General features: G+C 46.0%; 5 protein-coding genes across 5 annotated transcripts; 3 read left to right on the top strand and 2 right to left on the bottom strand.

The window, feature by feature from the left end:
- Window positions 1-1,197: 1,197 nt before the first annotated feature.
- On the top strand, window positions 1,198-2,746 carry EDB91DRAFT_1275605 (Alpha/Beta hydrolase protein; the record flags this gene model as incomplete). Its single annotated transcript, XM_041324653.1, has 6 exons — window positions 1,198-1,470; window positions 1,521-1,651; window positions 1,712-1,807; window positions 1,862-2,071; window positions 2,117-2,248; window positions 2,304-2,746. Coding segments are annotated over 6 exons (1,128 nt in total), but the record flags the coding sequence as incomplete, so codon positions are not given.
- A 2,298-nt stretch (window positions 2,747-5,044) lies between these two features.
- On the top strand, window positions 5,045-5,383 carry EDB91DRAFT_1004033 (uncharacterized protein; the record flags this gene model as incomplete). The annotated part of the gene is made up of 1 exon (XM_041312279.1): window positions 5,045-5,383. A coding segment is annotated over one exon (339 nt), but the record flags the coding sequence as incomplete, so codon positions are not given.
- A 228-nt stretch (window positions 5,384-5,611) lies between these two features.
- Window positions 5,612-5,866, top strand: EDB91DRAFT_1064361 (uncharacterized protein; the record flags this gene model as incomplete). Its single annotated transcript, XM_041314686.1, has 1 exon — window positions 5,612-5,866. A coding segment is annotated over one exon (255 nt), but the record flags the coding sequence as incomplete, so codon positions are not given.
- Window positions 5,867-13,626: 7,760 nt separating this feature from the next.
- Window positions 13,627-14,401, bottom strand: EDB91DRAFT_1256463 (uncharacterized protein; the record flags this gene model as incomplete). The annotated part of the gene is made up of 2 exons (XM_041324160.1): window positions 13,627-14,013; window positions 14,075-14,401. 2 exons carry the CDS (start codon window positions 14,399-14,401, stop codon window positions 13,627-13,629), a joined length of 714 nt encoding a protein of 237 aa, XP_041169346.1.
- A 6,995-nt stretch (window positions 14,402-21,396) lies between these two features.
- Window positions 21,397-23,204, bottom strand: EDB91DRAFT_1256467 (uncharacterized protein; the record flags this gene model as incomplete). Its single annotated transcript, XM_041324161.1, has 3 exons — window positions 21,397-21,594; window positions 21,660-22,489; window positions 22,556-23,204. 3 exons carry the CDS (start codon window positions 23,202-23,204, stop codon window positions 21,397-21,399), a joined length of 1,677 nt encoding a protein of 558 aa, XP_041169347.1.
- Window positions 23,205-23,292: the final 88 nt, after the last annotated feature.

Below are 23,292 nucleotides of genomic sequence, written 5' to 3' on the forward strand. Positions count from 1 at the left end.
ATGTTTTCAATTTCAGCCATATCTTGACTGATGTTTTCGATTTCAGTCATACCTCGGCTGTTTCAGTCATACCTCGGTCAATTTTTTCAATTTCGGCCATATCTTGACCAATGTTTTTGACTTCAGTCATATCTCGACTGATGTTTTTGTGACCGACTGACCCATTGACCGACCGACCCATTGATTTACCAACCCATTGACCGGCCGACCCCCATTGACCGACTGACCCAATGACCTACTGACCCCCATTAATCTACCCCCATTGACCAACCCCCATTGACCAACCCCCATTGACCAACCAACCCCCATTGACCAACCAACCCAATGACCTACCGACCCCCATTAACCTACCCCCATTGACCGACCCCCATTGACCTACCAAATTGACCTACTGACCCCCATTGACTGACCAGTATCCTCGGCCCATCTGATATATCAGATCCCTGACCCACTCGGCCCACCTGTTGGTATCACAAACACACCTTGACCGGCCCACCTGTTTGTATCAGGTACATATTTCATACACTACCTACCATACACTATCAACCAAAATCAATAGAAATATCTATGCTTATCTATTACACCCTACACCGCATACCATAGGCCCACCTGTTGCTATCACAAACACACTTTGACCGGCCCACCTGTTTGTATCAGGTACATATTTCATATACTAACAACCACACTATCTACCAAATTCAATAGAAAAGTGTACACTTATTTCCTATACCACATACTATGGGCCCACCTGTATTTAACAGAACAGTACATTGATGGGCCCACATCAGCTGGCCTGTTTGGAACAGGGAATTTTCACCCTCAGCTGGCTGTTAGTATCAAGGGTAAAGTGACTGCAGTATGTGTCGTCAGTTGGTAGTCAACCAGTCCTGTTTAGGGAAACTGGACACCTGTTTGAGCTTTGTCGTCGGATCTACAGCCTCTCGGGGCGCTACCAACGGACATAGGGTATGTGCTACAGGCTTCTGAGGCACAACATTTAGGACCATAGGATGGGTGATTTCAAGGACGTATGAGGCGCTACCAGTGGACATACAGTATAGGGAGCAGCCAGGGTCCTTGGATAGCTCATACGTTCAACTGCAACCCCATGAACAAGGCACGATCATGATGAGATCGATCGGGGCGGTTCACTTTCTTCCTTTTTTTGACCTGCATGACTAATCCTTGAATTCTGGTTCTCTTGGCTTCCTGGCCGCTCCCGAGTTCACCAACCCCGCATACGGCGACTTCAATGCCAGGCTCAGGGACCAGATCCAGGCACTCAAATGGGTGAAGTCATACATCAGTAAATTCGGGGGCGACCCAACCAATGTCACCATCAGCGGGCACAGTGCCAGTGGGGCCTCTGTGGAGCTACACACGGTTGTCGACAAGAGCAAAGGGCTTTTTTCTCATGTTATTGCACAGAGCGTCAGTAGGTCGGCCCTTCCCACCCCTAAGCAACAGCAGGTATGTGAAATACCACTGGCATTAGCTCTCCATCTAACGCCCATTAACAGCCCCTCTTTGAATCCTATACATTGCTTGCAGGATGTGAAAATGGTTCTGTAGCAGATCAAATGAAATGCCTCCACGGTGCAAACATTAGCACACTTGCATTTGCACAGGATAATGCACTCCATAGAGACTTGTGAGTTCTGTCTGCTCTATACGAGGCTTTCCGCAGCTGACGTGGTGGCATGGAATACAGTGGATACATACCCATCGTGGACGGCTTACTGATTACTGGACACCCTACGACAAAGTTCCAGTGTGGTGAGTTCACTCATGTCCCGCTTATAGTTGGGTATGTTGGCGAGTCATTTTGGTACCGCGCTGTCACCGATACAAAAATCGATAGCTCAGCATCCAACGAGACTCTTTCCTTATCGCCGAACCTCGATATCTCTACGGGACTTAAGGCATTTTTCCCGTCATTGACAGACACAGACATTCAGCAGTTCTTGTGGTTATATCCAATAGATGACTTCGATTCTAAGATTCAGCAGTTCCAAGTGGCCACAGGCGAACCTGATGTGATATGCGCTGTAAGTCTAAGCCTCACGCTACTGTGTAGTCCCTTGAGTTATGCTAACAATACCAATATCAGCCCCAGGCCATGGGCAACCCATCCTCACTATTCAAATACTTGGACTTATTGGTACAACATGCCTGACCCAATGTTGAATACCAAATATGTCACACATGCTGCTGAGAACTGGATGATGTTTAATGGCACTACCACTGGGTAAGACAAAGTCCATCCTAAATAGCCACACAGGCTGATAGAGATGTCATTTTAGTCCCAATGGCACCAGCACATTTGACCCACAGACAAATGCCCAAAAAGCATTTGCTTCCGAACTCATTGCTTACTGGCTTTCCTTCGTGCGCACTGGCGATCCGAATACTTATAAGCTGGACAAGTCTCCCATGTGGGAGAAGTACTCAGAGTCCAAACTAGTCCGGATGGTTCTGACACAGCAAATCTCGGCCACTGAGAGTGGTAACGAAATGGAGAACTTGCCTCCTGTGGAGTTTGTCAGATGTGCATTTGCAATTAGCAAGGCAGAGGCTTGTCAACATTAGGTAGGATCGTAGTGACCTGTGCATGGTGCCCGAGCAGCCTGGGGAGAAGGAAGCAGTTGTGGTCATGGATATATGGAGATTTTGAGAGTGAAGCAGATTCAACGCCCAACTTGAAGCTGCAGTAGAATGCAATATCTGGGGTTGGTCGGTGAGCGCCATCAGCGTAGGCCTTCGTTTTTAGTAGATGTAACAACACACAGTGAATGATCATGATCATGACAGTATAGAGTGTTGGATACAATATGAGTGGGCAAGGTCGGTTTTATTCGTCAAAAGGTAAGGGTTGAGCGCTGAGCTACCATGAGCGCAGCAAGTGATGAGAGCGGGTGGCGATGATTATACATCCTGCGCAGGATGCTGATGGTGAAAACCAAGTTGCTACCAACGGATGGTCATGGTGGTGGTCATGGTGGATGATGTGAACCAGTCAACGACAATATTAAAGAGGATCCGAATGCAAGAAACGTTCTGAATATCCCAAGGTTCAAATTTAATATGGGCTTGGATGGTGGTGGTAGTTGCTTCTCATACTGCTGACATTAGTATTAATTTGATCGTGGACAGAAGTCACACCACACATCCTTCAGGGGGTGTCCTGTCTGACCTGGATAAGGCCATCCTTTCGATCATCATCTCTCGACAGCAGCCATCCTCGTACTAAGCTTAATGCTGACCGGTCCAATTATGTAGTGTGCTTCCATCAGTGAACGGATGAGTCCTTGATTTTGTAGCCGTGGGAACTATAGAAGAACATAACTCTGCTGCAGCAAAATATGACCATGTATACTATGAGAAATTCAACATGTTCATACTCAGCATCAGGAAAATGTGGTAAGGCTATATAGCCACCCATAGCGCTATAGACTGCTATACAGACTCCATAGCCCTATAGCTCGTATAGCCAAGTGCCCAATTGTGCAGGCTTACTACACCAGTGTATAGTGCTATATAGCTCTATTAAAGTTGCTATAGCTGGGTGGAACATACCACAACTATTGTAGCTATTATAGCTCAAAACACAAAGCAAAAATTTCTCTTAATAGCTGTTTGTTGCCATGATAGTGTTCTCAAAATTAAAAAAAAGCGAAAATTCCAAATTATATTTCAACTACTACAATACATGTAAACTAATAACTACAAAACAGGCAAAAATGCGAAAATTACAGGAGGAAGAGGCAAGAGAACTAGAAGGAAGAATCAGAGAGGAAAGATGAATACAAAAAAAAGAAAGACTTACCAAATAGTGAAAATTGCGAAAATTCTTGAGGGAAGAGGAGGGAAGGGAGCTAGAAGGAGAGGATCAGACAGGAGGAAGTGAGAGTCAGAGAAAAGACTTGCCAAATGGTCAAAAATGCGAAAATAGTTGGGGGGAGGAGGAGCAGGAGGGAAGAGAGCTAGAAGGAGAGGGTTAGAAAAAAGATTAGTCAAATAGTCAAAAATGCGAAAATTATGGAGGGAGACTTACCAGAGTTCAAAGCACCAGCACCAGTACCAGCACCAACAACATCAACACCAAGAGAAGGATAGAGAAGCAAGAAGAAGAGAAGAGAGGCAAAAACTCGAAAATTGTAAGAAAAATATGGAAGATAATCTAATGAGGGGGCAGTGGGGGGGAAAGGAAAGAATAGGGCCTGACATGGGTAGAGGTTGCCCGGGTACCCGCCCGGGTGGAACCCACGGGTGGGGTGCGGGTTGGGTGCTACAGGTTACGGGTTGGCTTGGGTGCTGCACCCGGGCGGGTACGGTCATCGACATCCAACTTTCGAAGCTACCCACGGGTGCCCGCTGGTCACTAGTAGTATGGCAGTGTTGAGCTTTGTACCTGGTCACCTCGCTGTACATTGACATCAAGTGCTGTTGTAGCCGACATCAAATGACATAGCAACTTTGACAACTTTGACAAGTACTTGCCGAAGCTTGCAGGCTGCATCTTCAGAAGTTCAGCCTCGTACTAACTATGTGGGTCTACCGAAAATTTGCTAACAGTGATAGGCTAGATTTTCGGGCTAATCACCCGAGTTCAATACCTTTCGACCTATGAGAGAGCAAAACCCGAGACTCGAGAGTTCGTGAATTCGTGTGCGGTATGTCTCCCTCCGAACCTCGAACTCCTTCCAAACGGACCAGATCACGAACTCGAAGCAATACAGATTCGCCAGCACCAGTTATACTCTCCCCTACCAAACCTCGTGAATCGGATTCCAAAGAGAAGACAGACATTGATGTTTGGGACCTACCGGATGCTGAAATTATTCGTAAGCTCAGCCTACAGTCTTGCAGTTGTTGATCCAATCATGATCCAGATCACTCGTGCACACGATGGAAGTCAAAAGTTTACAATCATTACGATGTCTCGTTGGAGCGCCACCATCGTGGGGATGGCAATCCCGACTACATTCTCTACATATTTACGTGCCGTGTCGATCCAACTAGCCATCGCCACAAGCGAAAACGCATGCAAAATGGACAGGGGACGAAAAACCTTCAGCGTGGGGTAGACAAGTGCGAGACACGGCGTGGTGTTCAGGCTGGTACCCTGGATTCTGTTGGCGCACAACAAACTCTCGAAAATTCAGTGTCATCTTACACACAAGCTGCACACCGTGCGCTAATTGCTTTGCGCTGTGCAGTTTCAAAGCGCCCATTCAACTTTGTCACTGATCCACACTACATTGCTGAAGTCCAGCTCCTTCGACCAGGAGTTATTATCCCCAACCCCCGTACTGTTGCGCGTGACGTGTCCGCTATCTATCTCGAGGGATCGAAGCAAGTCAAAGTGCATTTTTCCGTACGTCTTTCCTTTTTGAATAAGATCTGTCCTGAATTTCTTCGATGCTGTATAGAAACACGTTGGTTCCATCCACCTTGTGATCGATGGATGGACTTCCCCTTTCGCTGCAGCTTACTTGGGATTGGTTGTAGTTTGGTTGGCGCAGGGAATTATCTACCGTACTATAATCGAGTTCATCCGGTGAGTTTTTCAATCAAATTGGTAGCACCGTGATTCTCATATGTTGTGGTTAGGCTTACACAGAGTCACACTGGATCATACCTCGCACGAGTCACAGCGGATTGTCTGAAACACTTTGGATTAGAGAAAAAGCTACATACTCTTACTATGGACAATGCGAGTAATTGTGATGCGACGGCAGAGCACCTCGTGACCTTGATTGATGGGTTCCGTGGCAAGTTGTCCAGGTCTCGTTGCTTTCCACACACAGTGAACCTCATAGCGAAAGTATGTGTTTCTTCTCCTTTTTGCTCATTGGCGGGCTGAACATCCAATGCAGGCATTTATCTCCTTCTTCTTCCGGCAGCCAAAACGCAAGAAAATAATTGCAATGGGTCAACACACACGTAAGCGTGGACCAGCAGCTGTTGCTGGTGCATCAAGTGTGACGGCAACCACGACTGATACCACTGAAGTCGAAGTCGAGCAGCTAACAGCTGATGAGGAACATCTTGCTGCAGACGTGTTGGAGCCGCAAAGTGGTGATGGTGAGATTGATGCAGACAAGGATGCCCATGACAAGGAAGTTGTCTCAGCCGTTCATCGGGATGCTCTCAACACTGGCAAGGAAATGGGACTGTTGATAACTTCAGCCGAGCAACGTGAAGCACTCGGGCTATTTCCAAAGGCGGGAATACTTTTTTTCATAATAAATTGTTCTAACCTTATGCAACAGGTTGCGGGTCTTGCCAAAAGACTGCATGACAGTGCCAATCTTCAAGCTGCATTCGAACGGATCGTGACAATCGAAGGTGGTGGTCCGTCCCAGAAAAAGACTTTGGATCGACGAGTCCCAACACGTTGGAACTCGGATTTCGCTTGCCTGAAGACTCATATGTCATTCGAGAAGGAAATCAAGCTATTTACTAGCCAGGAAGCCAATGGCTTGCAGATATATGCTCTCACCGTGACGCAGTGGAAGCTTACAAAGCAGCTTATTCCTGTGCTCGAGGTACTACTTTGTCATGTCCAAAGTTTTGCCCGTCACCAATGCACTCGTTGCTTAGATTTTTGATGACTTGACCAATCGTTTCTCGCAGGCTGAGGTGCCTCTTGTGCACGAGGTCATTCCTATGCTCGAACATCTCGAACATATGATGGTAAAAGTTTCACATGATACTGAACTATCTGCTATAGTTTGAGTCGCCGCACTTGCAGCACTGCAAGTCATTGGGAAATACTATGCACTCACAGATGACAACAAGGTCTATCACATTGCAATTAGTACATCATTTAGTTCCTTTCTGGTAAAGGCTTACTACAACTCGGCGTGTACTAGTAATGTGCCCTGATAAAAAAATGGAGTGGTTCACCAAGAACCGAGATTGGCATGAAAAAGATAAAATTGAAGCACGGCGCATCGCAACTCAACGCTGGTTGGAAACTTATGCACCAACTGCTGCCGACCTTTTATCAACTCAGTCGTCGAGTCGTCCACCAGCGGTATGTACAGCAGCAGAGAAAATTTTGCTTGCTCATCGATCTTACTAATTTGCAGAGAAAACGATCAAAATATGACATCAACGACTCCGATGACGAGTCTTTGCACAATGCACCATCATTGGACTCACTCGAATCCTACATCAATTCTCCGCGTGTCTCGAGACCTGAAATTATTGGTATCGGCGGAGTTCTTAAATATTGGGAGAATGCTCGCGCTACGAGACCCCGCCTAGCTCAAATGGCGTTGGACTTCCTGTCTGCTCCAGGTATGTGATGTGGATGACTGTAACAATGCATTTTGACTGTGGCATAAATCAGCGTCTTCTGTGGATGCAGAACGAGCATTTTCCTGCGGTCGTCTGCAGGTCAATCACCTTCAACATGGCATCAGCTCACAGGCCTTTAAGGCCCAGATGGCCATCAGTTCGTGGTACAAGACCCCATTCTTGGACGACAAAATCGCTACTCGAATCCTCAGCGAGAGCATGAAAAGAGGCAAGAAGGGAAAAGGTAAAGCTCGACAGGATGCTGGCAGTGATCATGATCGAGATAATGTCGTAGAACTCGATAGTGACTAACTCCGGCATGTTTTAGTTCACTTGTACTAGCGAATTTCATTGACTCGGATGCTACATGATAATGAGTAGACGTACAATGTACCCGCAGGTGACCCGCACACCCGCAGGTAACACCCACGGGTGACCCGTACCCATTCCACTTGACCCGGGACGGGTACGGGTATGGCCCAAAAACTCAACTGACCCGTGGGTAATACCCGGGCACAACCTGGGTCGACCCATGTCAGGCCCTAGGAAAGAATGGGAAAAGACTTGTTGGTTGACCGCATTTTTGCTTACATAAGCAGTGCCAAACAAAGCCACAACACAAGACTTGGTGAATTTTCGAGTTTTTGGTTAATAGGACTAGGATTATGACAGTAAGAAAAAGACAATGAAATTGACTGTTAGCATTAGGATTTTGAATACACATAAGGTGAATTTTCGCATTTTTGCTTACATAAATAAGGTGTACCTTAACACTTTTGAACCCTTCAATTCCAAGTATTTTCCTTATAACTCACTAAGATCTTGACCTATTGAAGTCATTAGACTATGGATAGACTTCCCTTGACAAGGACTACAACTTTGATTTAATCGAAAAAAGTTCCCATGGTCAAGTTGCTTTCTTGAACCCTTCAATTTCGAGTATTTTCCTTATAACTCACTAGGATCTTAACCTATTGAAGTCATAAGACTATGGATAGACTTCCCTAGACAAGGACTACAACTTTGGTTTTCATCGAAAAAAGTTCCCATGGTCTACTGGGGTCTATAGTTGTTGAAATGTTTTACTTCTAAATACACTTACCAAACTTTATGGTAATATATAGACTTTCATGATGTCTATACTGGTCTATAGTGCTGTGATAGCTTGCCATAGACTGTATAGAGCTGTGGTGTGCTATCGGGGCTATATAGAGGATGGTCCTCTATATAGAGATATAGTTTTTCCTGATGAGCCATGGGGGGTCACCAATATAGACTAGCAGGAGGTGTTCGTGACAAAGTTGTGACCAGCCGCCATCGCGGCCAGCAAGGAACAAAAGCGCAATGGTGTCCGCGCTGTTGAGCTTTCCCACTTACGATTTCCCATATTTCACATTAATAGAACATTCAAGACTTTCTGCAGGACAGTCACTTGAGTACTTGTCAACAAATATAGATTGGCCTGGCAGTTCATGACAAAGTCGTGACGTGTTGCTGCCACATCTAGCAAGGGACAGAAGCGCACTGGCGTTCATGTTGGGGATCATTCTCACTTACTAATGTTGATGCTTGATATTAATAGATTATTTAAGCCTTTCTGCAGGATTGCCGCTTTGGCACTTTTCAACAAATAAGGTTGGCCTGGCAGTTCGTGACAAAGTCGTGACCTGCCCCCATCGCAGTCAGCAAGGGACTGAAGCACACTGGTGTCCGTCTTGTTGATCATTCTCACTTATGTCCGTTTATGTTTCATATTAAGACATCATTCAAGACTTTCCATGGGACAGTCACTTTAACCATGGTCAATAAATATAGATTAGTCTGGCGGTTCATGACAGTCTGCCATTGCGGCTAGCAAGGGTTAGAAGCGCACTTGTGTTAAGTATTCTCACTTATGCCTGTTTATGGTTCATGTTAAGAGATCATTAAAGACTTTCCAGGTTTGAGTGAAACGAAGCAGCGACTGTTGAGTTTAACGATTTGTTTGCGTGTGATTGTGTAGTACGGCAAATAAGGTGAGAGGTTTTGTACAACAAAAGCAAGGGCCCACTGAGACACATCAACTTGGGCAAAAGAATGCACATTCTGGAGGCCTGGCAGGGCTCGGGCTGTTCAGAAAGACAGATGGTCATCATCTTCTTCTTCCTCCTCCTCCTTCTCCTCCTCCTCCTCTGCTTCCTCGCCGTCTTCACAATCCCACTCATCTTCATCTTTGCCTTGGTCTTTATTAACTTCACCCTCCTCCAAGTTGTCACCTTCGTGGCAGTGTTGAATATCACTCTCCCAGTCCACATTTCCATCACCCTCACCATCCTGCGAGTCTGGGCAGTCTGCTAGCTCCGCGTTGGCACAATTTCTTGTCATCTCACACAGGACGGTAGGATGTCCGATTCCACAGGGTGTATAACGCATGAATATGTCTCGATCAGCGAATCTGAGTGGTCCGCAGCTCAGTAAAGAAAAACGAGACAGGAGGATGCACTTACATGCCAATGTAGTACGCTTCCCAATCATCTAATTCACCATTTTGACGTCCAAAAGACTTTCCATGGCGAAGGGAGGTTGTTCCGCGCTCAGAAGCAAAAGCCGGAATCAAATGCACACTTCGGATGACCTGACCGGGATCCAAAAACCCAAATGCATCACGGTCAGACTCTTCAACAAAAGCAACCTTTGGAAGCCGAGCACAGTTCATCCCTGACTGGTAGTCGGTCAAGGGGGCGAGCCATCTAACGTAGAGAGCCTCGATTTAGTGCATTTTCACGGAACCTTCAGTATTAAGCCATACATCCATGTGATAGATGCCCAGAACCCGGGCATACCAGTATGGATGTTGGGGCTTCGTTTCCCCAGATAAGACCATGACGTCGGAATGTGTCCGAGGATTGATGGTGTCATACTCTCGTCGAAGGTCATAAGTGGTGTAATGTACCTGCGAAGTTGAACGGTCATATCCTAGTAAAAGCTTATAACGTGCATAATATACCTGCATTGTTTGGACAGAGTATATCTTGTTGTCTGGGATGATGACGGAACTGCGCTCATCATCAGTGAAGCTATGGTCACAATAGCTGACGTCTAACTTTCGAAGTCGATATAGTATGTGGTCCTTAAGTTTTGGTATGAACCCCTATGAGTTATCATGAGCGAGGTGAGTGATGAGGAAGACTGCGCCTACTGATACAGCCGGATCATTTTCATGTTGTTGAAGAAATCTGAACACATGTAATGGATTGTTGTGGCTAAGATTCGGTATGTAGTGATGATCTTTGAGCCTGACAGGCAAGTCGATTGGCACCTCCTGGCTAGTGTCTGAACTGCGTCCCATTTCTGCTACACGCTGAAGGATGGGTCAACGACGCTCATGCTTAGCAAGTTGAGCAGGGGTGTGATGCCGTGGCCGTAGGATGGAACTTCACGAAATCTAAGTTTACTGCCATCAGTTTCATACCTGAAAAAAAAATTACAATGAACCTGTGATCGAGGCATGCAACCAGGTTATTGCCGCCCGGAAGTGAGTAAAGTAGACGGATGAGATGTGTAAACAGTGCCTTCCACGTGCCCAGCTCGCATTCATGCATGAAAATCAACGACGAGCATGCGGAAAGCATCAAATCCTAGTGGGCCAAGCTTTTCTACAAAAGAAAAAGAAAAAGAAAAAGAAAAAGAAAAAGAAAAAGAAAAAGAAAAAGAAAAAGAAAAAGAAAAGAAAAAGAAAAAGAAAAAGAAAAAGAAAAAGAAAAAGAAAAAGAAAAGAAAAAGAAAAAGAAAAAGAAAAAGAAAAAGAAAAAGAAAAAGAAAAAGAAAAAGAAAAAGAAAAAGAAAAAGAAAAAGAAAAAGAAAAAGAAAAAGAAAAAGAAAAAGAAAAAGAAAAAGAAAAAGAAAAAGAAAAAGAAAAAGAAAAAGAAAAAGAAAAAGAAAAAGAAAAAGAAAAAGAAAAAGAAAAAGAAAAAGAAAAAGAAAAAGAAAAAGAAAAAGAAAAAGAAAAAGAAAAAGAAAAAGAGCACACTTTTCAGAGTAATCAGCTGAATAAGTGAAGATCCACAGAAAGACCCTTCTCAATATTCCATCTGAGCAGCCAGGTTCTTTTGGCTGCCTCTGCAGGTCATCCTGAGCTTCTAGCCAGGAGTCGGAGGTGTAGAGCTCATCAAATGCACGCTCTTCATGGCCGTCCAGGGGATCCTTCCACAAGCGCTTGAAAGGAAAGAGGTGGAATGCATTAGCTTGAATATCAGCAAATGCGGAGCAAATAACTGCTACAAGTGGCCAATAATGAAATCCCGGAACACTAAATGATACAGACTCGTCATTTTTGGACTTTGTAGGAATGTCCAAATTGACATCCGCCTTGACCCAATTGTCAGGAAAAGTGGCGGTTTCCTGGCTTTTGTCATTGTCCAGTGCCCGCAGGTACCTCCTGACCGAAAACCCATCCAGGTCCTTGGGATTAAAATCCTCGGCTTGAATTACATCTTTGATGAGGCACATTACTTCAGTCTGTGATTTCTGGTGGCTGCCGGAGTTCATCCAGGTCATGAGACGATAGATGGTCATGTTAGGAAAGGGAAAGGGTGGTTCAGAGACGCCAGGAAGTGTGTATGGTCCTTGGGTATCGTGCGTGTCACCAGTCTTGGGAGAAGATTTGGCTAATAGCGCAGATGGAACAAATTTATCAGGCTCAAATGACAGACGTCGAGGATAATGTTGAGAGAGTCCAATAATGTCGAACGCTGTTTGGAGAGTGTCGCGTAGTGTCAAGAGGACTCTTTGGATTCTACGCTGCGGTGGATTCTGAGTTTCGGTCGCAAGCGACTGGTCATTCCCAGGAAAACTTGAGGGATTGATGTCTTCATTGGTAGGCAGGAGATCATCGAAATTCCTTGGTACGAATATGCGTCGCGAAGGATGTTGACGTGGGTCTACGGGTGATCCATGAGGGCTACTGCAGTAAACAAAATTCAAGAACGTGCACACCTGGAAGATCACGGTCGCCATTGGTGGTATCCGCCATCACAACATCTTCGGAGTCCTGACAGTGCAATGTGAAAGCTTCGGAGGCACCAACCGGAGTAGTAGTACTAGCCGGATCGACTTGGACGCGCTTAGTAGGTACCTTGAACACCTTGGGTTCACAATGGGCTATAGGTTTCGAACGACGATTTGTTACGAATTGGACTGGTTCAAGTGGCTGCGTTTAATACACTGTAAGTCTACTATGCCGGAATTCTCGGATGACCTTAGATGTAGATGACTTACCATCGTACTAGTTGTTGTCCGTGCCAGTGGGGTCGATTTTTGTAATGTTTGAGTGGACTCTTTTGCTCGTTCCCGCCTGGTCTTCATAGCTAATGTGCTTGCCCTCTGGTAGTGCCTGCACGTAGCGCGATGCCGGCTGAGTCCACGAGAATCTGTATCCTTTTCCCAGGTGCAACTCATTGCATTGCAGCGAAAGGACACAGTGACCATTAACAGGATAAAGACAAGACATAGACCGACCCAAGGTGAACGAGAGAGATGCATTCACCGGTACAGCTGAAATAGAGACTTCAGATCTTTCTGAAAGTTGAGGCTCACTCACTGCGGAAACCAGATTTAGAACCAACCGGAATAGTAGTACATGTTTAGAGGCTATAAACAGAATGTAAACTGATAAGGCAAAACAAGGATATTTCTACCCGTCTAGATCGAAAAAGGTGCTCGTTTGAGAAGCAAAACCGCCTCTGAATTTGGAATTTCAGGGCTCCAGCCTGGCATAACTCACCAAGGTTGAACATGCCTTGTAGATAAGGCAGGCACAGTGCAGGCTGATCGAAAGTGATCAGATGGGATGGCTTCTAATGCTGATCTAGCCTTGGCCGCCGCAGTCTTACTCAGGCTTATCGTAGCTTATATCACTAGTACTCATATCAGATATGGAATGCAATAGACGGAATCGAGTGAATTTCAGCAGTCAAACTATAGGTGTGGGTATCGACAGAATATTAATTTAAATTAATTAAATTAAATAAGGAGAGGGAGGAGAGGGAAAACATTCCTTAGACACATGAAACGTTGAACCATTGCTATGATAAAAAGATGCCGGTTTGCAATAGCTACAATGGCGAAAGCTAAATGAGAGCAGCGAAGCAATCTAACCAAGTCATTTATTGAATGCCCTAAGTCCAAAATGAATCAACATGAAACAGTGTGCGAAGACTCATCACAAAACATACCGGTTTGAGAGGTAATGTGGATTTCTTGACAGCCCATCTTCCTGCGCACTGAGTACTTTGACAGTTGCGGCACTTTTGTGGCTTGTTCGTGCGCTTGCCAGGTCCATTAACACCTTCTGAACTTCCTGTTGTAGCCTATAGGGTGGTTGTCTGCCTTCCGTTTGCGCTCACGCGAGGATCCTGCGACCAAGGGATGCACGTGCATACTATCAGCATAAAGATAGTGGACTGCTGACCGCTGCAGGGCACAGTCAGCGAGTAGCTTGCCAATCTGCCATGAGTTGACCTCGTCGATGTCAACACATAGGCTGACTGCCAGTGAGTCATGCAGGGTTGTGGGGAGTGCTGTGGGTGCTTTGATGGTGACATTGGTTGGGGCAGAGTGGACGAGAGCACGGATGCGCCGACTCACTTCAGCATTGAGCGAAATCGTGTTTTGCTCGTTGCAAAAATCTATCCATGTCTTGTAGTATGTCTTGAGGTGTTCTGGGAGCTTTTCGAATGTCAGCAAGTCATCAGTGCAAATTGTACAAACCACGACACAAAAACCATACCTTATAGAAAATATTACGACCATCAGCGTGTCCAGCCCAAACGACTGCGAGAGCTGTCCAGTTCGGTTGCCGGTTGGAATCCGAAAATAATGGGGATGACTGGACGAGGAGCTGGAAAAGGTCACGTTCCTCACATGTATGGACAGGCAAAATTGCCATGAGTGTGCCCTGGGACTCTGCAACGAACTTGTGCCGAATGTTCTGCTCGTGTGCAAAGACTTCATTGAACTCCAACATTCTGAGTGGCTTGAAAAACGCAGGCGAAAACTGGATCATGCCGAAAGTGTTACGGCTGTGCTTATCTTGCTTCTTTTTCCCTTGATCCATGCTTACTATGCATGTCTCTTATCATGCTATATTTAGTTCGGTATTACTCAGACGCCTCATTGCTTACGCATATGCTTACTGATACATACCTATTATTACGTCACACCCTGTACCCAGCATACTATATAAACCCTAGCTAGGTGACGCTGATTCTTCAGCTTAACCTACACTGGTTTTCCTTTGAACATCTGACTTGATTCTAAGTTACCTCTTCGGTACTTAGCCTTGACTTGACTTTGGGCATTCTTAAGACTGTTGTCTTGAACGTATCGACAGACCTTTGGTCTTATTAGTGATTGTTTGCCTGCATTATACTTCGGCGTAACAAAAGGTTAAGCTCTATCACAAGACGACGCTACCCTAGTAGTCATCACGATACATCGTGGCTTATAGAGAACAACGACAGTACTCCTCGGAGTCAGAACTGTTACGGGAAAGCCCGGCTTCCCAACAGTGCACTTGATAGGGTCGATCCCGTGTCCGCTTCATGGAGTATCAGGACGATGGAAGACTGAATGGAGGCTGTCCATCCAGAATGACTGACTAAAGGTTCAAAGAAGAAGCTAGAGTCGTATATCACAAGTGAAGATCAAGTTAGAGAATACATGGTCTAACTACAGTGATATATATAGGTATCGTCCTATGAGTTCAGGGTAGGCTTGGGTAGCCAGAAAGTGTCCCAACTAGGTAAGCGTCTATGTGAGTCATAAGGACTCAGAGATAAGAGTACTGGTTCAACGGTAAGGGTCCAGGGTATGGTACCGGCACAGCGGTAGGTGTCCAAGTCAGATAACACTATCTGTCATGATAAGCGATAGGATAAACAATAGTCAGTACTGGTGTATCAGTAGGGGTGATAAGGGAGAAGCGCGCAGCTTCTATTGATCCCGGTCTAGGTCGGTTCCAGAGCTGTCTTGCTCCAACAGCTGTCATGCTGTGCTCTGCAGTTTAGTCATGTGCCAGTGATGTCATCTGTCACGTGTTGTGACGTGGTTGTGACGGCAATGTTTGGCGGAGACGATAGGGGTCTGAAGGTCCCTGTAACAAGAACAAGAAGAACACTTCTCAGAATCAGGTTCTCCTATTGAACAAGACAAGAATGAATACTTTGAAGGATACGGACCTGATCAACCAGGACCATCTGAACCACCACCGCCACCACCGCCCAGATTCCCAACACCACCACCACCACTCACACCTAGACCACCACCTAAGAAAATGGGTGAAATCAATCTGAACAGACCACCTAGCTTTGATGGTTCGCAGAAACAGGCTAAAGCCTGGTGGACAGCCGTCTCCACATACATAACCGTGAACAAAGATGTCTATGACAACCACGAAAAATGCATTGCATTCGCAACGTCGTTCATGACTAAAGGACACGCTCAACAATGGGCCACGGGATGGATTAATAAGAAACATGACACCGCGACCCCTATGGGGAAATGGGACGAATTCATTAAGGAATTCAAAGCAGTGTTCTTCCCAAAGAACGACACACTTACTGCCATCAACATGTTGATGAAAGCGAAGCAAACCTCCACTATCTCGGCATACATTGCCTATTTCAAACGAATCTCGGCAGAAGCCGAATGTGTAGATTCAGACGTCGAAACAACGTGTTTCAGACAAGGACTCAAGAAAGAAGTCCAAGAAGCAATCCTCATTAGAGAGAAGATGCCCGCGGATATCAAAGAATGGATCGAAGCTGCAAGAGAATACGAATCCAGGAGGCAGCTCATAAACTCCGGAGGAAGCTTCTCAAAGAAGAACGACCCGTACGCAATGGACATAGACAAGGTCGATATTGACAATGAAGAAGCGACTCCAGTTCGCAACGCTCGACTTTCTCGGTCTGAACAAGACAGACGTCGCAAATTGGGACTCCGCTTCAAGTGTGGAAAGAAAGGGCTTATGAAGGATTGCCCTAACCACAGAGATTCCGCCCCCGGTTGGCAGAAACTGGCCGGACAACCAGTCCGTGAAACTAAGATTGAACAAGATGATCAAGACGCAGAGTATCAGGAATTCCTCGCTTGGAAAGCTTGGAAAGCGTCGAAAGTACCTTCTTCTTCTAAGAAGGATTTCTAAATGGGGAGACCGGACCGGCGTCGGAAACCCCTAGTACATCTATCGGACTCATTGTATCTTCTGTGGGCGATTCGAATTCTATGCGCATTCCTATTTCGATTGAATCCTGCAAGTCCGATAAAACCGCCGAAGCAGCTGCCCTAATTGACTCAGGCGCCGCTGGAACATTCATTGACTGGAAATATGTACGAAAGAACAACTTCTCAACTCACAATCTCTCTTCACAAATAGAAGTCCGGAACGTGGATGGAACGAAGAACAAGGCAGGAACTATTAACAAAGCCTGCAATTTATTCTTCTCGGCAGGAGGCCGAACCATGTTCGCCACCTTCCTTATTACCTCCTTAGGAGGCGAAGACATCATCCTCGGACTTCCTTGGCTCAAAAATGAAAATCCTACTATAGATTGGGCTAAAAGCGAAATCTCACTAGAAGAAGACCCAATCATGATTCAGACTCTTATCCCTGACAGAAACAAACACGCTTCTATGCAACCAAGAATAGAAGAGATAGAAGACGAAGAAGCATACACATCCTCAGAAGAAATTTCCGAGGAACAACCAGAACTGCTACCCGAAGAAGAAGAAGAAGAAGAAGAAGAAGAAGAAGAAGAAGAAGAAGAAATAATAGAAGAACTACAAGATGACGAAGTTCTTATCGCTTACGTCAAAGGAGAAGAATTCGTGGGAGTATACGAGAAAATCAACTTTGACTTGCCACTCACCCAAGAACACATTCCCACTACCTTCTCTTTCATATCCCAAACAAACAGAATCTCTAAAATCCCCAATTCCGCTCGATTCATGTTCTCCCCTCTCCCAGTAAGAAAGGCTGCCAATGTCACTCAACAGTTAGCACAAGAAGCATATGCTAAGGAAAAGCCAAAGATGTTTGAAGAACTTGTACCTGAAGTATTCCATATGTACAAGGACGTCTTCGACAAAGCAGCCATGGATACACTGCCACCATCTCAACCCTTTGATCATAAAATAAAACTGAAACTCGACTTCAAACCACACTCTTGCAAAATCTACCCCTTATCTGCACCAGAAGAGAAAGCAATGAACGAATTTGTAGACGAACATTTGGCAAAAGGAACCATTGTGCCGTCGCAGTCTCCTCAAGCATCTCCCTTCTTCTTTGTAGGAAAGAAAGATGGATCCCTCCGACCATGTCAAGACTATAGAAGACTTAACGACGCAACTGTAAAGGATGCCTATCCTCTCCCCTGCATTCTCGACCTCATCGACAAGTTGAAAGGCGCGACAATCTTCACAAAGATGGACGTTCACGCAGGATACAACAACGTCAGAATTCACGGTCCTGACAGATGGAAAGCCGCATTCAAAACATCGAGAGGACTCTTCAAACCTATGGTCATGTTCTTCGGTCTATGTAACGCTCCTGCAACATTTCAAGCAATGATGAACGACATCTTCTCAGACATGATAGACGAAGGTTGGATGGTTATTTATATGGACGATATCTTAATCTTCTCCAAAGACCTTGAATCCCATCATCAGCAAACAATGCGAGTATTGCAACGACTTCGCGATCACCAGCTCTCCCTAAAACCTGAAAAATGTGTCTTCGACACCACTGAAGTCAAATACCTAGGTCTCCTCATCCGCCCTGGACAGATTTGCATGGATAAAGTCAAACTAGACGGAGTGGTCAAATGGGAACAACCTACAACTGTCAAGCATGTTCGATCATTCCTGGGATTCACCAACTTCTACCATCATTTCATTGCCGATTATTCAACCATTGCACGACCACTTATTGATCTCACAAAGAAAGATTCCATCTTTGATTGGTCGCCAGCTTGTGATAAAGCGTTCACCGACCTGAAAAACCGATTCCTCTCCACCCCTGTACTTTCCATCCCTGACAAGGATTCCCCTTTTGCCATTGCAGTTGATGCATCTCTTTATGCTACCGGGGGAGTACTCCTTCAAAAGGACTCCAACGGTGACTGGCACCCCTGTTCCTACCTCTCTCAAACCTTTTCTCCAGCAGAACGGAATTACCAGATCTTCGACCGAGAATTGTTGGCCATCATCCGAGCCTTGGAAGCTTGGCGCCACTACCTAGAAGGTTCCCCTTTCCCAGTTCTTGTCATGACTGACCATAAGAACTTGACCTATTTCCGCCAAGCCCAACAATTAAATCGTCGACAAGCCCGTTGGCTCCTTTTCCTTTCCCAGTTTGATTTACAACTCCAACATGTACCAGGCAAAGATCTTTCCATTCCAGACTCTCTCTCTCGCCGACCTGATCACATTCCCACTGACGCTACGGATAACTCCAATGTCACAGTCCTGCCTGACGGGCTATTCATTAACCTCATTGACACCACCATGCAGGAGAAACTTCGTATCTCATCTTCAGTCGACCCCGTGGTTCAACAGACCATCGATGCACTTTCAAATCCCATCCTACCCCTCCCTATAAAATCAGCACTGTCTAATTGGACCTTTTCTGATGCTATTCTCACTTTCAAAGGTCGCAATTATGTTCCCCCTGGTCCTTTACGCAAGGAATTGATTTCCCTCCATCACGACTCTCCCACTGCCGGTCATCCTGGTCGCTTTAAAACCCAGGAAATCATCTCTCGTGACTATTGGTGGCACGGCCTTCCTACCTTCATTCGCAAATATGTCGAAGGTTGTGCCATTTGTCAACAAAACAAGGTCAACACTCACCTGACGGCACCGCCTCTTTGCCCTATTCCCGCCCCCACTTCATCCTGCCCCTTTGCTCAATGCTCAGTCGACCTCATCGTAGACCTTCCCCCATCCAATGGCTTTGACTCTATCATGGTCGTGGTAGACCATGGGCTTATGAAGGGGGTGGTACTCACGCCTTGCAACAAGACAATCGATGCAGAAGGAGTCGCCGACGTATTCTTCAACCGCATCTACACACATTTCGGACTCTATGATAAAATCATCTCTGACAGAGGACCTCAATTTGCAGCTAAGTTCGCGCAAGAACTAGGAAGACTTCTCGGATACAAAATCGCACTCTCCACAGCCTTCCATCCTCAAACTGATGGAGAAACAGAACGAGTAAATCAAGAATTGGAAGTGTATCTCTGCATATTCTGCGCAAATGATCAGACCTTGTGGTCAGAAAAACTTCCCATGGCAGAATTCGTACACAACTCCCAACATCACTCCGCACGTAACACTTCTCCCTTCTATCTCATGATGGGATATCACCCTCAAGCATTGCCATTGGCTACCAAGAAATCGGATCTCCCAGCCGTTGAAGCGAGAATATCAGAACTCCAGAAGGCTCGAGAAGAAGCCTTATCATCACATGAACTCGCTAGACAAACCATGAGGCAAAGAATCACTCGATCGTTCACACCCTTTAAGAAAGGCAACAAGGTTTGGCTAGAAGCAAAGAACCTGCATCTCAATTACCCCAATAGGAAATTAGCACCCAAAAGAGAAGGACCTTTCACTATCTCAGAAGTTCTCGGACCAGTCACATACCGCCTAAAACTCACGAACCAATGGCATGTTCACCCGGTATTCCATGCAGCACTTCTTACACCTTATCGTGAAAATGAAGAAGACGGTCCTAACTTCCCATCACCACCTCCTGACCTAATCGATGGAGAAGAAGAACACGAGGTAGAAGCCATCCTCGGACATAAAGGAACTCTCTCATGGCGACGCTTCCTTGTCAAATGGAAAGGTTACCCATCAGCCGATAACAAATGGTTGTCGGAGTCTGATTTAGCCAACTCCGCTGAAATCTTGAATAGATATAAGCAGGCACATCGACTCATTCCCCTCTCAACTCAAACCATTATCACTAAACTATTCAAACCATGCCCTCTACCGGTGGACGTAACTACATCTCCTCCAATGACGAGGATATAAACCTCGTTATCACGCACAACAGCGCCCCGAACGTCCCCATTCCTAACTTCAGATTCCCTGTCTTCTCTCCGTGACCCCACTATATGACTATTAGTCAAAGAAATTCCCCAGAACCCCCTCACCCGACGTCTCCCACACCTGATTCTAGAGTGTCGTCCCCATACCAAATATTTAATGAACCTGTTATTCCCACTTTCATCGACACTCCCGCCAGCCCCACTACGATCAGAACTCGTGAGCGTGTTGCAGCTCGTCGATGAGCAGCTCCTTGGAAAGTAGCGACTGACCCCTACTTGTCCAATCTTGAAGATCGTAGACTTCGCTGTAGGATTATGTTGTCGTCCAAACTTTTCAAGAACCCCATCAAAGACGCCATTGATACTGAGCCTGCGCTCAACGCCCTCTATGACCTCTACCGTCTTGGAGATCGTCTCAAAAATACCTTGGAAAGGCATAACGCCGAGTACAGAGAAGAAGAACTCTTCTCCCTTGACTATAGCATTCGAGACATCAAAGAGAAGCTTCAACAATTGACGTTGATCCTTATGGAGGAAAGAGGTTTCTTTGAGGCCCTAGATGGGCTAGGAGGAACCGAGGACGATAGGCGTCATGGTCTAGAGTGAAAGTCTGGGACTTTCCACGTAAGAAGGGGGTGATGTTACAGCTGTGCTTATCTTGCTTCTTTTTCCCTTGATCCATGCTTACTATGCATGTCTCTTATCATGCTATATTTAGTTCGGTATTACTCAGACGCCTCATTGCTTACGCATATGCTTACTGATACATACCTATTATTACGTCACACCCTGTACCCAGCATACTATATAAACCCTAGCTAGGTGACGCTGATTCTTCAGCTTAACCTACACTGGTTTTCCTTTGAACATCTGACTTGATTCTAAGTTACCTCTTCGGTACTTAGCCTTGACTTGACTTTGGGCATTCTTAAGACTGTTGTCTTGAACGTATCGACAGACCTTTGGTCTTATTAGTGATTGTTTGCCTGCGTTATACTTCAGCATAACAGAAAGTCTCGTGTGTGAGCTCGTAGTCATTGCCGTTCACCCAACCACACTGAAAGTCACTGCTTTCAGGAACTAGTGCATCCATTTTTAAGGTCAGCAGTCGAGAAATGTGATTCTTTAGCAGGACATTAAAGTGTCCGACGTATGCTTTGCCAGTGCGGTTCATGTTGCCAACCTGCAACTGTACAGGTGAGAGTGCATTTTGAATTAAATGAACGAATGACAGACTGTCATATTGTGACAAACAGCGTAGTCGAGCAGCACATTAATAGCATGACGAGGCAATGTATTAAATGATGTGTAGCACCATATGAGATTATGGTGAACACCACCTTTGACACTGTTGGTGCCATGGCAACAGCGATACAACATCAGGCCATGCCGATCTTTCCCGATCTCAAAGTAAAGGTCAATGTCTGCAGTGTCCGAGTAGTATCCAAGCTGGACATTTTCCATGATGTGTTTTGCGATTTCCCAAGCACGGTCATTGAAAAGTGGTTGTCCTGTTGTTGCATCCTTGATTGGACCGTAGGTTCTGATGACGTCGGCAACACGGGGCAGGAGAATTTCAGGTGGAGGTACGTGACGCCAGACACGTGACAGCACCCACTCAGGTTTTGACAAAAGCTGAGCATTGTATGCCATCCCGAAGTCCTTCAGTACTGCTTCCATGGCAGCCTTGTCCTCCGCGACCGGTATGAAAAATGCTGCACTGAGTGCTCGTGCAAACGGCCATCTGAGCCCATGGTGGCGAGTGATCGGGAATTGATTGTAGCAATGAAAATTGTCGTATAGAACACGTGAACGAACGATAGAGTCGTTCCTCGCTGCAACATTCACGTAGGGCTCCATGACCCCCACAAGTGCAGCTTCCGCAGCTGGATCTCGCAAGGAGCCCTTGATAGTCTGTTCAGGGCTGGTCTCTGAATCACCATCACACTCATCCTCATTCAGGACAAGAGTGCTCGTCAGAGGGCTGCTGCTATCAATATATCCTGCATCCAAGACTCCAGACTCGGGATCCTGGTGGTCGCCAAGGGTTTCCGTGCATGAACCAGATGATGGACCGTCAGAGCCTTCATCGTGAGTTGAGGGGCAGATGCAAAGGTTTCAGATATTGGCAACAATAGAAAATTGAGTACTGCTGAATGACGCGAGTGATTTTGCCTGCTTTGCTTTCTGTAGGCGAGCAGGAAGCAGGAAAGATGGCACAAGCACTTTAGAAACTGTCATCACGACTCGTTTTGGTGACACAACAACACCATCAAGGGCAGGAGGACGTTTGAGGGCCACAATTCTGTGAGCCACCTCCTGTCCGTCAGGTGCCAAGAGTGCAATTGCAGTCCCACTAGGGGTGGTGGCCACAACAGGCTGAGCAATGTCCATCCCCGTGAGCTGTAAATGCACCTGGGAGACAGCGTAGACATTGAGCACAGCATAGTTGATGTACTCCTGGGGGAGCACTGCATCAGCCCACCGAGGGCTAACACGGACTTGGGGGTCCTTTGGTAGGTGCCTGCCGAGAAGTATTCCGACGAGTTTGGCAAGCCCCACAGTCCTCTTCACGGTAGCACCACGCTCCTTAGCCATTGCTCCCAGCTCCACGTGTCCTGCAAACAGTTCATCTGATGCTGCACCATGATGCATCCCGCAGTCATTCTGCAGCTCCTTGAAGTCAGCTCTGACTGAAACACCAACTTTCTTGAACAGTGGCAAACACAACCACACAAGGAGGGAGTGTGGGAGCTTGATGACACCATTTTCGAGAAACGGAGCAGTCTGGATGTGCATGTGTGCAAACATGTAAGGAACCAGCAACATCATAGGAAAAATTGCCACTGACCTTAATTAGATAGACGGTATTTTGATATGCCACTTG

Source organism: Suillus paluster (genome assembly GCF_016628075.1).
Source record: "Suillus paluster strain FC165 chromosome Unknown EDB91scaffold_194, whole genome shotgun sequence".
NCBI classification, from domain to species: Eukaryota; Fungi; Basidiomycota; class Agaricomycetes; order Boletales; family Suillaceae; genus Suillus; species Suillus paluster.